This window comes from Alexandromys fortis, unplaced genomic scaffold, assembly GCF_014885135.2.
Source record: "Alexandromys fortis isolate MF-2015 unplaced genomic scaffold, M_Fortis_MF-2015_v1.1 scaffold_58, whole genome shotgun sequence".
Lineage (NCBI taxonomy): Eukaryota > Metazoa > Chordata > Mammalia > Rodentia > Cricetidae > Alexandromys > Alexandromys fortis.
Genome location: NW_026067940.1, coordinates 6,974,134 through 6,988,755, shown reverse-complemented (window position 1 = coordinate 6,988,755; position 14,622 = coordinate 6,974,134). Strand labels below are relative to the sequence as shown.

General features: G+C 45.7%; 1 protein-coding gene and 1 long non-coding RNA gene across 3 annotated transcripts; one reads left to right on the top strand and one right to left on the bottom strand.

Moving 5' to 3' along the window:
- Positions 1–2,603: 2,603 nt before the first annotated feature.
- Positions 2,604–8,773, bottom strand: LOC126505086 (uncharacterized). The gene is made up of 3 exons (XR_007592805.1): positions 8,639–8,773; positions 5,510–5,704; positions 2,604–2,851 (listed from the first exon to the last, which is right to left on the bottom strand). It is a non-coding gene; the product is annotated as an uncharacterized lncRNA (long non-coding RNA).
- Positions 8,771–14,116, top strand: Rab29 (RAB29, member RAS oncogene family). 2 transcript variants are annotated; one of them, XM_050147812.1, is made up of 5 exons: positions 8,786–9,255; positions 11,320–11,391; positions 12,317–12,498; positions 13,223–13,344; positions 13,623–14,116. In XM_050147812.1, the coding sequence occupies exons 1-5, from the start codon at positions 9,132–9,134 to the stop codon at positions 13,735–13,737; spliced, it is 615 nt and encodes a 204-aa protein (XP_050003769.1). In that variant the 5' UTR covers positions 8,786–9,131; the 3' UTR covers positions 13,738–14,116. The 2 variants fall into 2 exon arrangements, with proteins under 2 accessions (XP_050003770.1, XP_050003769.1); XM_050147813.1 differs by lacking the exon at positions 11,320–11,391 and having other exon boundaries at positions 8,771–9,255.
- The last annotated feature ends 506 nt before the right edge of the window (positions 14,117–14,622 follow it).

Sequence of the window (14,622 nt, the reverse complement as noted above, 5' to 3'; positions counted from 1 at the left end):
TTTCTCCGTGGCTTTGGAGCCTGTCCTGGAACTAGCTCTGTAGACCAGGCTGGTCTCGAACTCACAGAGATCCGCCTGCCTCTGCCTCCCGAGTGCTGGGATTAAAGGCGTGCGCCACCATCGCCAGGCGAACTTCTGACTTTTTAAAGTTTGTTTTTCTTATGCCTATAAGTGGTTTGCCTGCATTTATGTATGTGAGCCGTGTGTGTGTGTGTGTGTGTGTGTGTGTGTGTGTGTGTGTGTGTGTGTGTGTGTGGTGCCAGGAGAGGCCAGAAGAGGGCGTCAGTGTCTATAGCCATACCACCATGAAAACATCTGATTTCATCAGAAGAGGCCATTGGATCCCTGGAACCACAGTGAGTTTGTGAGCTGCTATTTGGGTGCTAGAAACAGAACTTGGGTCCTCTGTGAGCCTAGAAGGCGCTGTGATTGTAACCACTAAGCCATCTTTCCAGCCTCGAATTTCTGACTTCTGATTCTCCTGCCTTTGTCTCCTAAATGGTGAGATTATAGGCAAAGCCTGGCCTTTGATCACTCAGGCAGAAATTCTGTGACTTGGGGGAGCAGCAGACTTGTACGTCTCCCCTCTTAAATCTTAACTCCCCACCTTTCTGATTTAAGAATCTACAAGCTCCTCGTCCAGATGCCCTGGGTCAAATGCAAACCTTTGAAATTCTCATTTACTTTGCAACATGCTGTAAGTCAAATAATTATAAACTGTCCTGCCAGAGTCGCACTCTGAGGGGGTTCAGGTCCCGAAGAGGAGGTATGGAGTCCATGGGGGGGGACACATGTGACATGATCCGAGGGTTAATCAGGATGACTGCCTGATTATTGAAAAAGGAATACCGTGAGTTCAAGGCCAGCCTGGTCTACAGAGTGAGTTCCAGGACAGCCAAGGCAGTTACACAAAGAAACTGTCTCAAAAAAACAAACAAAAAGAAAAGGAAAAGGAAAGAAAGAAAAAAACACACACCTTTTATACACATGAGATTAAGTGGAAGAAGGGGTTTGTAAACTGTGTAGTTTGAGGTGAGGGATTGAGGAAGCTAGCACTGACCTTGACAAGTTAATAGGCACCAGTCACGAGTTAAAGGAAGGGCCACAAATTCCTCTCGCCAGGGATAAGAATGACTCCTTTTTTAGTGAGCAGGAGCTTTCTTCAAGTCCCTGAGAGAATGGGGACTTTTGTCTAAATGCCTGACCTTGGCAAAAGGACTTTCTTGGGGGGCCAGATTCTCCATTATAGAATATTGCAGTTTTTTGTATGGCTTAGTTTATCCAAATAGCTAAAGCTTAAAGTGAGCAAGACGAAGCTAGACAAATATTACTGCGAACCTGAGTAGACCTTAGAAATTTGTAAATCTTGATTATCAAATATACCTTATTTATCAAACAAATCTTATTTATCAAATATGCCTTACTTATCAAGCGCATGTTACTTATCTGAATTTTCTAACAGTTCAGGGTTACCTTGTGTGGAAGCAGGCAGTTATCACGATTTATGGTTTCACGTGATGGGTTTTTTTTTTTCCAAAGGATTATTTTGTTTAGAAAAGCAGCCATTTTATCCATTTTCATCCTTTAAAGCCCTAACAAAACCTTCCAAAGGGAAAGGCATAAGGGAACTCTCGTAACGCATCATGAGAAGCATTAAAAACGAAAGCAAAGGGGTGCTGGAGAACTGGGATCTGCAAAGCAGAAAGGCAAGAATGTTGTCAATCAGCAGCGGTAGCCATGTGATCCACGCCCATCATATATATGTTTTTCAAGACAGGGTTTCTCTATAGCTTTGGAGCCTGTCCTGGCACTCACTCTGTAGACCAGGCTGGCCTCGAACTCACATAGATCCATCTGCCTCTGCCTCCTGAGGGCTGGGATTAAAGGCGTGTGCCACCACTGCCCAGCCTTAGAAATATATATTCTTGAATACCTTATTATTTTTATGTGTATGTGTGTTTTGACTGCATGTATGTGCACCACCTGCATACAGTGCCTGCAAGACCATTGTGGAGTTACAGATGGTTGTGAGGCACACAATGGTTTTGAGTCACCAATGCAGGTGCTGGGACTTAAACCTGGGTCCTCTGGAGGAGCACTCAGGCGCTCTTAACTGCTGAGTCATTTCTGTACCACCACTTCCAACTTGTTACATAATTAAGTAACCAAACGCCAAGCAGAATGGCAATGACATAAGTACAAGATAAGGGCTGCCCTAAGAAGGGACAAGTTCATGATGAGACGACTCTTCAGTCGGCTTTCAAGCCCCATTCCTCAGAATCTGGTACGGGAATCATGTAGGTTATTTACAGAATAAGAGGCCTTCTTACTGAAGAACCTAGGTGATTCTTAAGCATGCTAAAGTTTAAAACTTCCCTTTTTGGGGGAGTGGGAGTGTTCAAGACAGCTTCTCTGTGTAGCCCTGGCTGTCCTGGAACTCTTTCTGCAGACCAGGCTCTGCAAACACAGCGATCTGCCTGCCTCTGCCTCCCCCAAATGCTGGGATTAAAATCGTGCACCACCACCACCTGGGTAAATTCAAGGCTTTCAGAGTGTAGGAAGATTTAGCTGTTTAGAGAAAAACATGAACATTTTATTGGGTGAAACTTCGTAGGTATACATACAAAATCAAAATTGGACCTGGGTTGTTAGAGGCTTCATGGTAGAGTGCTTGCTTATTGCATGGAAGGCTCCAGGTTCAATCCAACAGACTGATCTGAAAAGGTGAAACCCTGAAGGGGGTGTGAGATGAGCCTTCTGTGGTAGTTTAGGTTTGTAATCCCAGCGTTTGGAGACTGGAGCATAGGATTGCTGTGAGTTCCTGATTCGTCCAGGGCTTCATAACAGGGCACTATAAAAAACGAAGGAGAAGGAGAGGACATAAAAGACAAAAAATTGGGAGGAGGGCAATTCCCGCTTAAGACCATACTAGACAAAGTTGGTAAGTTGGTTAAGAGGGTGGACCATGTGCATAGAAGACATTGAGTATTTATGGGATGATTGGTCAGTCTGGGAAAGATAGTCAGTAGACAATGAAGAAACAATGATGTTTTGGAGAAGCTTCATGGGATGAATTAAAGAGCAAACAAACAAATTACTGCACAAGTCCTCAGATCCTGAAGACAAGTGAAACAGGTCAGTGGAGTGCTCCCGTGTGGGCAAGATGCATCCGCTCTACAGGCCTTAGCTCTGTGTGAATTCTGCTAACCAGCTGTACCACTGGGGTTTCCAACAATAGCTCTGGCCCTATCTGGGAGCCTGCTTTGTATAAAAGCTAATTAACAAAAAGTAAAGCATAGGAATGCTAAGACATTTACATGAACTGAAAGACTCTAAATGCATTTCTGAGGCCTCTCAGCTCTAAAGACATTTCCTGAAGCATCTTAACATTTGAAAACTGGACAGTCACCCACACACACACACACACACATGCTGGACTGCTTATCTGCTTGTGTCCTTGTAAATAACCACGTGCTGGACTGCTCATCCCCCTGTGTCCTTGAGAATAATCTTCAAACGTAACTCCATTTTGGGAATTGAGGCAAATACAACCCATAGATGTTGACTCAGTTCCTGATATGTTGGTTTAGTCACTGAACCAAAGGTCAGGATGGACCACAGATGCTCTCCCTTATCACCTGACCACGCAGCTATTCTCCTGCCCTGGGATTGTGGATTGCGTTGGGGTGGGCTACTCAGTCTAGGGGTTGTAACCCACCCCGCAATCAAGTTACTCCAGGGTCTCGGAGGGGCGCTACCTGGAAGGGAGTGAGCTAAGACAGAAGAAGGAGGCCAAGCAAATTTGTCAAAGCCTCCGTTTATTAGGGACGGGTTACAGTTTATATATGGTAAGGAATGGGGGGCAGGGCACAGGATCTCGCCGCATGGTCCTGGTCACTTAGCTTGGTCAGGAAGTAGGCCAGGAAGTCACAAGTTGCCACACCTGGTCCCCTGGGTAGCTGGAATGTGAGGCGTATTCTGCTAACAGATAGCTCTCTATCAACAGCTTAATTGGGTGTGGGGCAGGTTTTCTCAATAGAACATAATTATGGGTGTGAGGTTCTCTGCAGACTCCCCAGGATGATGGTTCCTGTAATGATTCTTAGGGGGGAAATGGCTCCTGACATGGAATAGACCAATCACTGCTAGTAACCCTTTGAATAAGCCAATCCAATAAGTTGGAAAACAACCTACAGGTCACCCCCCTTTTGTCTGTGGCTTTTTGCTTTAAAAGATGGACTGTAACAGCTATCGTTGTCCTTCATATCCCGAACCTGAAGGACCCTGTCATGACAGAATAAAAATCCTCTTGCTTTTGCATCAATTTGTGGTTATGTGAGTGGTGTCTGGAGCAACTCTTCCATGATGTTTGGACTTCTAGTCCAACAGAACAAGAGTGTGAAGGCCAAAGAAATGATAAAAGCGTGATGCTGCCAGGCAGCGGTGGCGCACACCTTTAATCCCAGCACTCAGGAGGCAGAGGCAGGCGGATCTCTGGGAGTTTGAGGCCAGCCTGGTCTACAAGAGCTAGTTCTGGGACCAGCACCAAAGCTACAGAGAAACCCTGTCTCGAACCCCCCCCCCCAAAAAAAACCGTGATGCTGTATTCATTTTAGACCAAGGGCAGTGCACATTTGGGGAGGGATGATGGGCTGAGTGGATATCTAGGTAGAGGTGTTGTATTCTAGTAAGTTATTGCAAAATTTGTGTTTTGAGGCTCACTGTCATCATAGTGGCCAGACTCCAGAGATCAAGGCTATCTTCCAGCCTTGACTTGGAAGGACAGCCCTCCAGAAAGAATCCAAAACAGACCAATGCAAACCAAATTAGGAAAAACCCAGGTTTAATGCGTAAAACATTCCCAGATGATTTTCCAGCCCCAAAGAGAGAAGACAGGGAAGAGAGATGGAAAAACAACATGTCTTTTTTCAGGGATGCAGTTTAAATACCCTGTGGGAGTGATCTTGAGCATCTCTGGGGGAGGAGCCGTGTTTGGCAGCCTTTCTAAGATGAGGCAGGGTTTGCGGAGAGATGGGGGAGGAGGAGCTTTACCAGAACAGTGCCCCCAGTGAGTTGAATTGGGGTTGCTTACAGAGCATGAGTGAACTTAGTTACAGGAGCACCGGCAATTTACCAGTGGCTACACCACTGAAGAAAGAAAAAGCCTTTTGTTAGGCATGGTGGCGCATGCCTGGCTTTAATCCCAGCACTCAGGAATAGGAGGCAGATCTCCCTTAGTGCAAGGTTAGTCTGGTCTACACAGAGCATTCCGGGACAGCCAGAGCTATATAACAAGAGGCCCAGTCACAAACAAACAAATTGTCTCTCCCCTGTCACCATTAATTGCCAATTCCTCAGGGAATGGAGGGCTTCCTGAGTCCCTCCCTATTCCGTGACGGACTAGTGAAGAGCCCAGTCTCTGAAAGTCTTATGCAGAGGGTCACAGCTGCTGTTCATGTGTTCATGGACGCAACAGCCAGAAGACAGAATTACACAACACCCCACCTACCTCTTCCTTTGGTTTTATATTCTTCCTAGTGTTTCTTCCACAATGTTCCCCGAGCCTTGGGTGGGGTAAGATGGGCATTCCCATGTTAGGGCTGAGTCACTTCTTCTCAGCACTTTGACCAGTTAGGAGATCTCTGCAGTGGATCTTTAACGACTACCAGAAGAAGCTTCTCATGCCAATACTGACAGCACTCATCTATGGGAATAAATATAAACACTTAGAAGGCTGTTTGACAGGCACAACTCACCCATTTAACAAAAACAGTAGTAGCTTCCCCTCTAGGTCTTACTTAGGTCTTTCCAGCCACAGGCTTTTGACAAAGTTTACAGAAAGGGACGTGAATACTCTATTAGGAAGCTGGCCTCAAATTCAATTAAAAAATATTTTAGGGGGTGGGGCAGGGAGCTGGAGAGATGACTTAGTATTTAAGAATACTTGTTGCCCTTCCAGAGGATCCAGGTTCGATTCCCAGCACACACCTGAAGGCTCATAACCATCTATAACCATAGTCCTAAGGGATCCTGTGCCTTCTTCTGGCTTCCGTGGGCACCAGCACACACATGATACACAGACATACATGCAGGCAAAACACTCATATACATAACATTAAACACACGTTTAAAAATAAAAGTGATTGGCTGTCCCCTCCATAGTCACCCCGTTAGTGCGCCACTGGACACATCTTGCTGGCAAGTTGAGTGTAGCACACATACAGAGTTCACCATCAATGACCACCCGCCTCCAGCAGCCTGTGTAGTCCCGCTTAGCAGAGAAGCTTCCGGTTCAGTTCCAGCTTGATTTCTCTGTGCACTGCAATCAAAGCATGTGGTGTCTTCACAAATGGGGTCCTACCGTCTAGTTCTGCTAATCAATCAACAACCTGTATTGGTTTGGATTCCCAGAGGCATCCCTGAGAAACATTTAAGAATCAGGATGTGGTAATTGATTTGTGAAAAGGAGGGATTGAGGTAAATGAACGTAGATAAAAAGAATTAATAATGCTCAAAATATGAAGTCTACATGGAGGAGAGAAATGATGAGGCTGAGAAAGGAGCTATTTTTGCAGTGATGTCTAAGTGGAAGGAAGGCTGTGATGGATTTGCCCAAGTGGAGATATCTTTCTTTCTCAATACTGAACAGAACTGTTTGGAGGTAAACAACAAAGTTGTTAAGTTCCAAACCAGGGACAAACAAGGTGCCTATTTAACATAACAAAGCAGACCTGGCTGCCAGGTTATTTCTCCCACATATCCATAACAAACTTTCTGCTCCCCCATGCCTATCTTTCTCTTTTATTTCTTCTTTTCATTCAGAAGTGAAGACAGATATATTTGAAGCCAAGAGAAATATGCTTTTCTCTTAATATAGAATAATCAACCCAGAGACCAAGAGTTAATTAATCCTTAGGAAATACTTAAAGGGGATAGGATGGAGAGATCTGTTGGAGGAGGGCCATTGTTGGTTCCCAGCTAACACTGCTTGGCCCATTAGCTCTACATATATATATATATATATATATATATATATATCCCATCTCCATTAATCTGTGTATCACCACGTGGCAGTGGCTTACTCAGTAAAGTTCTGGTGTCTTGTGTCTCGTGTCTATCACCAGCAGGGCTACACGGCTTCTCCTTGCTCCGCCCTTCTTTTTCCCAGCATTCAGTTTAGTTTTCTCCGCCTAGCTAAGTTCTGCCCTGCTATAGGTCCAAAGCAGTGTCTTTATTCATTAATGGTAATCACAGCATACAGAGGGAAATCCCCACATTAGAGATCCGTGCAAAGAATTTTAAAAAGTGACATGGGATTGGAAAAAAAGAGGGAACAGCATCACAGAAGCCACATGGCAATAAATGTCAGAGGGTGCTGAACTATGTCAAAGCATGGGAACTGAGAACATGCAATCCTTTAAATGTGAGTGGAGGAGAGAAGGCTGGCAAAGCCAGTGATTAGAACAGGAAAACGTCAATGTATGTGTAGGGGGAATGTTGCCATGAAAGGTATTAATTTGTATACTAACTCCAAGTTTTTATTTTTTGCAAAGGGGGGAAGAGAGAGAATGGTGGAGGAGACCTGCCTCCCTTACCCCACATTGGGCACGGTGTGTACTCCTGGGAAAGGGAAGAAGCAGAGACAGAAGCCAAGGGGATCAGGAGCTCAAAGTCAGGCTTGACTACAGAGATTCTGTCAAAAGGAAAAAGAAAAGAAGAAGAGGGCTGGGGATATGCCTGGGTTTAATCCCCAAAACTATAAAACTGGCTACAGAAGAATCACAAATGTAAAGTTATACGTAGGTAGTTGAGGGCAATTTCTACCAGTCACAAATCCTATCTAAAGATGGGGCAGGACAGAAAAATTACAGAGAGGAAAGTTAAAAATATTTGCCAATTATTTTATGATTATTCAGAAACAATAGTAGCAACAAAAGGAAATGACCTTGTGTTCAAATAATATTCATGGCTGCTGTAAGAAATGTGGAAGTCTGAATGAGGAACTGTCTCTTGCTTATTCTGTGTTGCTATTGCTATAGCATCAGATGCCCATAAATTTGCTTGTTATTGGTCATAGGGAAAACACATTTCCAAGGTTCGAGATTTGACTGTGTCGTTGAGATGGAGGAAATGGACTCCACTTGGGACATGAGGGATGATGTTTACTCTTTTATTAATGGTGTGGTTTATTTTAGTGTCATAAAATCTTAAAAATGTGATTAAAAAAAACCATCTGGAAACCTTTAAAATATGATTTTGAAACATTAGGGGAAAGATTTAGACAGGCGAGATCATGGCCTGTGTAGTTCAGGCTTCCCCTCTCCCCCACACACACACACACCCACACCCACACATACCAAGCTGTTTCAAAAAACGCCTTGCCTCCTGTCTCCGGGAGAGGAAGGGGTGGGGGAATCCTGGCAGATGATGACCTTGGGTTTTTGTTTTTGGGGGGTTTTTTTTTGATCCTCTTCTCTCCATCTCCCCAAGGCAAAGATTACAAGCCTGCGCCACCACTCCGAATTTTAGACTTGTTTTAAAATAGATTTCTGAATGTTTTAAAGTTTGAAAACTTTATGTACGTTTGCGCAAGGTAGCTATGAAACTACATTTCCCAAGAGTCCACTCGGCAACTCACCACACTCTCCCGGCCTCTTCACCAAAAGGTACACTGGGAAATGTAGTGCTCCCAGCAGCTGGGCACAGAAGGCTGGCGAAGGAAGACGGGAAGTGCGCCGCCGGTGGCAGGACAGGGACCGGACAAGGACTCTGCACACCCCCAATTTGGTGTGTGCGGTCAGAGAAGGGCCCAGGTCCTCTGTACCTAGCGGGTGGAGCAAGGTGCCAGTAGGGTTCACGCGCGGGCGAGCTGCTTGGAGGTCCCTGACGGGAAGGTGCCAACCGCAGGGGGTCGAGCTCGTACGCGCCCCACCCTGGCTGCGGCAGCGCGGGGAGGAAGCGCGCAGAGGCCGAGTGCAGAAGTTTCCTTTTCTGAACAGCTTCAGCTAGACAGGGTGGGGATGCATGACTTCAGTCGGAAGAAAACTCGGGGTGAGCCCAAGGGCTCAAAATAAGCGACTTCCCAAAAAATCAACAACAACAACAAAAAACTCCTCTCCCCACCGCTAGCCATGGGCAGCCGAGATCACTTGTTCAAAGTGCTAGTGGTGGGGGACGCCGCCGTGGGCAAGACGTCACTGGTCCAGCGCTACTCCCAGGACAGCTTCAGCAAGCACTACAAGTCCACCGTGGGAGGTGAGAGGCCGCGGGCGGCCGGGAGCAGGCATCGGGGCTTGCAGCGGGTAGTCGCTAGGTACTGGGGTCGTCTTTGGNGGGGGGGGGGGGGGGGGGGGGGGGGGGGGGGGGGGGGGGGGGTGTCCCAACCTGCGCTGTCTGCCTGCAATGGCCAAAGCGTAAAAGTGAGAGAGATGGAGAAGGTGGAGGGGTCTGAGTAGGGCTGTTCACGGCAGCCAGCTGTACTCTCCTGCAGCCGTGAGCTTCCCCGAGCAATTAATTAACTTCTCCAATCAGCGGAGGCAGCTGAGCCCGGGTTCAAATGCGGGCTGGGGAGGGTTGCTCTGTTTCTCACCGGCATGGGACTGTGTTGAGGAGCAGAGCCCAGGAGTTAGGCACTCAGAGGAGCAGATGTGGGGAAATTGGGGAACAGGTTCTGGTTAGGACTGATGAGCCCTGTGGGTTGCTCTAATAAAGATAATTCGTGGACTTCGTGGGAAATGTGAGGAATTCAAGAAAGAATGTGAACTACACCCCGAGTGGCCTATCTTTCCACCCTTCTTCTCTAACGCTGGGGAAGGGAGGGGAGGACAGAAAGAAACACCAAAAGTTAATTAATTTCTTTCCTAGTGTGGCCTTTGAACTTAATTGAAGGGAACCACCCCCGCCCCCCACCCCCATCCCTGCACCACTACAAGTAGAAGGTAGTTAACGAGGTGCTGATGTGAAAGAGTAATCTAAAATAAAAACTAAATTTTTTATTTAAAGCTTGTACCAATATAGATTTTGAAAGTGTGCACCAGTGTTCATATGAAAGTTGTTTTTAATTAGCTATTTACTTTGAAATGAAAACTTCAAAGGGTATTTGGCAAAGGACGGGAGAGATGACTCAGAGGGTAACAGTGCTTTATGCCAACTTGACTGCCTGAGCTGAGTCCCCAGCCCCACAAGAGGGACAGAGAAGAGACCCCCAAAGTTGTCCTCTGACCTCCATGGAAGCACTGTGGCATGAGCAGGCACACAGACAGACAGACAGACACACACACACATATATAAAACATTTTAATTTTTCAAAAGTATCTGGCAAAATTAAGGGTTTACTTAACATTTCAAAGACTGCGTTTTCCTACAGTATGAATATAATTGACTCTGGAAAATTTGGGTTTGCTGGTTTGTCTCCCAGTGTTTATTATTATAAATTCTCCCTGGTTTTTACTTCTGTCAAAGATGTAGAATATGTTTCCAAACTAAAGTTACTCTGTTCCTCTCCTTGACGACCAGCTTTTCAAGCCCAGCATGGCTTTCTGTACCTTTCAGTCCACGCTCAGGAAGATAAGTGGGTGCTAGCCTGAGCTACACAACTGGCCAGCTGGCAGATTCCCGCATAGCTCTTATACTTCGTCCTCTGGAACCTTTTCAGTTATCCAATTCCTGCCTGACGTAATTACCAAAGTCTTACGGACGACATAGAGTCTTTTGTTGTGTTTTCTCGTTATACTATTTGCTCAGATACCAACAGTGAAGCTGAATGTAGAAGATACAAAAACATTGTTTAACTTAACCCATTTCCTTTGTCACCCTTACCGTTTCCCTGAGAAAAACCCCTGAAAACTTCCAGAAACCATCTAACCTAAGAAGAGGAATTATTCCCATAGCCTTTCCTATTCCTAGCCATGAGGATAATTAGTATCAAATAACTTGATCTGATAGAGGCCAAAACCCTGAATATCCTTTGAGTATGAATTGTGTGTCCTACGCTTACCCGCCGTGTGGACTCCTCTCCCCCAACTGAAGGCTTAAGCCTAAATGGAGTTTTAAGATTCAGGGGTTGTCTTTGTGTATTTAATCTGATCTTATCCCTGGATTAAAAAAAATTTTGTGTGTGTATGTATGCATGAACATGTGTATCATGACATACATGTAGAAGTCAGAGGATGGTTTGTAAGGTTTAGGTTATGGGCACTGAACTTGGGTTGACAGGCTTGGCAAAAGTCCCTTTAGCTTACCCACAGAACCATCTCCCTGGCCCACCCCTGGATTTGTTTAAAGGCAGACTTAATTAAAGTAAAATATGTGTATTTTCAGTGGATTTTGCTCTGAAGGTTCTCCAGTGGTCTGACTCAGAGATGGTGCGGCTTCAACTTTGGGATATTGCAGGTAAAATGGGAAGACCAGATGGGAACAAGGGAAGAAATTATTTAGCCAGTAAACTGCCTGGGGTCGGGTGGAGGTAGGGTGGAAATGGGATGGCAAAACTGACACCTTTTTTTTTTCCTCCCTGAAGCTACAAGTTTGAGCTTCTCTGAGCTTTTGAGATGATTTTGGCAGCATATTGCCCCAAAGACAAAGATGCCCCACCATCTCTGTGTGGGTGGAGATGCTGTTAAGGTGGCAGATTGTCCCATGGTAGATACTCCCCTGGTAGGAGGGTGAGCTCCCCTGGTAGGAGGGTGGGCTCCCCTGGTAGGAGGGTGGGCTCCCCTGGTAGGAGGGTGGGCTCTAAATCTTCAGCTGACTTTAGTGAGAAGCAAGATCTCCAGAAAACAAGACAGTGATAATGGTGGATCCTTAGTCTATACTGTTCTCCAGAGTATTTCTGATGTACTGGTTCACTGACTCTGTCGTGAAAGCGTTTCTCTTACTCGGCACCTGACAGATCTGAAGCGCTCAGCCTGCTCTTCTTAAAGTTGCACAGATAGTAAGTGGCAGACAGGGATGTGGGCGCTGCAGTTTGGAGACAGAATCTGCAGTGGAAGTGACCGAAGTTAGTAACCTTTAATGGGCTAGGCAGGGTCTACCATGTACAAAAACACCCTGTCCTCCAGTGAAGGGAGAGTAGAGGATATCAGAGAGGGTGCTCACTTTCAGAATCACCCCCTTTTTCCTTTTTGTTTTTGTTTTTCGAGATAGAGTTTCTCTGTAGCTTTGGAGCCTGTCCTAGAACTCACTCTATAGATCAGGCTGGCCTCGAACTCACAGAGATCTGCCTGTCTCTGCCTCCCAAGTGCTGGGATTAAAGGCCTGTGCCACCACTGCCCGTCCCAGAAACACCTTTTGAGAGGTTTCTCTTCCTTCCCTCCAGGGCAGGAGCGTTTCACCTCAATGACGCGACTATACTACCGAGATGCTTCTGCCTGTGTTATTATGTTTGATGTCACCAATGCCACTACTTTCAGCAACAGCCAAAGATGGAAACAGGATCTGGACAGCAAGCTCACATTGCCCAGTGGAGAGCCTGTGCCCTGCCTGCTCTTGGCCAACAAGGTGTGTGGCCAGTTTAAGTAAATGGCCCCTGGCACCTGTCAGTCACTAGAGTAAAGGTATCTAAAAGGCCCTGTGTTTCTGAGCATGTACATCCTGTTTTGTTTTTGTTTTGTTTTAAGCTAGAGTCTGTGTAGCCAAGGCTAGCCTAAAACTGACAGTCCTGCTTCTGTTGCTCAAATGCTATAATTAGTGCCCCAGTGCCTGGCCATCAGCATGCCGGCATGCCTGGTTTGCCCCTTTCAAGTTGGCATTCACCTCTGCTTTCTTTTGAAGCAATATTGAGAAAGTGACTTTCTGTTTGTTTGTCTCTTTCTTTCTTTCTTTCTTTCTTTCTGTCTGTCTGTCTGTCTGTCTGTCTGTCTGTCTTTCTTTCTTTCTATTTTGTGTGGGGTGTGTTTTACTTGCATGTATGTCTGTATGCCATGTGTGTGCCTGGTGCCCAAGGAGGCCAGAAGACAATGTCAGGTTCTGTGGGTCTGGAGTTACAGAGCATTGTCAGCTAATATATGGGTGCTGGGAATTGAACCTGGGTCTCTGGGAGAGCAGTCAGTGTTCTTAACTGCTAAGCCAACTCAACTTTCCTGAGAGTGACTCTTGTTTTAAAGGAAGAACCTTGGCTGCAGATTTTAGATGTTGGTGGCCTCAGCCATTGGCTGGAAATTGTTCTAAATGCTCAGTTTCCATGAAGGTTATGGTGTTGCCATTTATATATTTTCTTTGTCAGAGTGATCTGTCGCCTTGGGCAGTGAGCCGGGACCAGATTGACCGGTTCAGTAAAGAGAACGGTTTCACAGGTTGGACAGAAACGTCAGTCAAGGAGAACAGAAATATTAATGAAGCCATGAGGTGAGTAGCTCTTAGTGTTCTGGGGACAGACACACAGATTTACTGTCCACCGTGGCTCCATGGGCCCTCTTTTCTGATTTTTGATCAAACAAGTACAGATCAAGCCCCTGGAATGTCAGCCTCCCTAAGATACTTGAGGATGCGGGGTGCTTAAGTCTGGTGTCTTCGTGGAGGGCTGCCTGGTGATGAGACAGTGCCTGCCGCATCACCTTCTTCTCCAGCTACCTTCTCAGGCTTATTTCTCTCTCTCTTTTTTTTTTTTTTTCTTTTTTTAAAAGAGTCCTCGTTGAAAAGATGATGAACAATTCCAGAGAAGATGTAATGTCTTTGTCCACCCAGGGGAACTACATCAATCTCCAAACCAAGCCCTCCTCTGGCTGGACCTGCTGCTAGTTCTTTTAGGCTCCTTTTCTATCCAGGTTGCCGAGTTCACCTCTTCCTGTTGGTTGCCCAGCGGGCATAAAATTCTTTTAAGAACATTTTAATTGTCTCTTGCCAACTGCTGCCCAGAAAGGAGGCCCGCCCCCTGGGCTTGGGAAAGGCTGCCTGGGACCCATGTGCATTTTGGTTGCTCTTAGATGTTGTCTCTGACTTACTGTTGGCCCATGTAGTCCAACTAGAGCGTCCTATGTGAGCGTGATCATCTCATCCCTCAACTGTGACATGAGTTTATGGGAAGGATTAAAAATTAGCACTGTGTGCTTGTTTGTGTTTGTGGTACCCAGGATGAGACTCAGGGCCTTGCACATCCAAGCCTTAGCATCTGAGTTTGGTTTTTGTTTGTTTGTTTTTCGAGACAGGGTTTCTCTGTGGTTTTTGGAACCTGTCCTGGAACTAGCTCTTGTAGACCAGGAGCATCTGAGTTTGAAAATAATTCTCAGGGTCCCCAAGATGGCTCAGTGCATAAACGCATTTGCCACCAAGTCAGAAAACCTGAGTTTCAGTCCCTGGGGACCACATGTTGGGAGAACTGACTCACACAAGTTTGTCCTGTGACTTAGACACACTCACCATGACACACTCTTGCTCTCACACATACAGAGTAAATAAGTAAATATCAAAAGTATGAATAAAATAATCCTCAAAGACAACTTGTGGTGCATATGCCTACAATCCTAGTACCTGGGTGGCTGAGGCAGGAGGATTAAATAAATATACAGGCACAGCTTGGGCTACATAGTGTAAGAGCCCATCTTTAAAAATAATAATAATAATAGCAATATTTCTCTCTAATTTGGGGGGACTTTTTTCTTTTTTTTTTTTTTTTTTTTTTTTTTT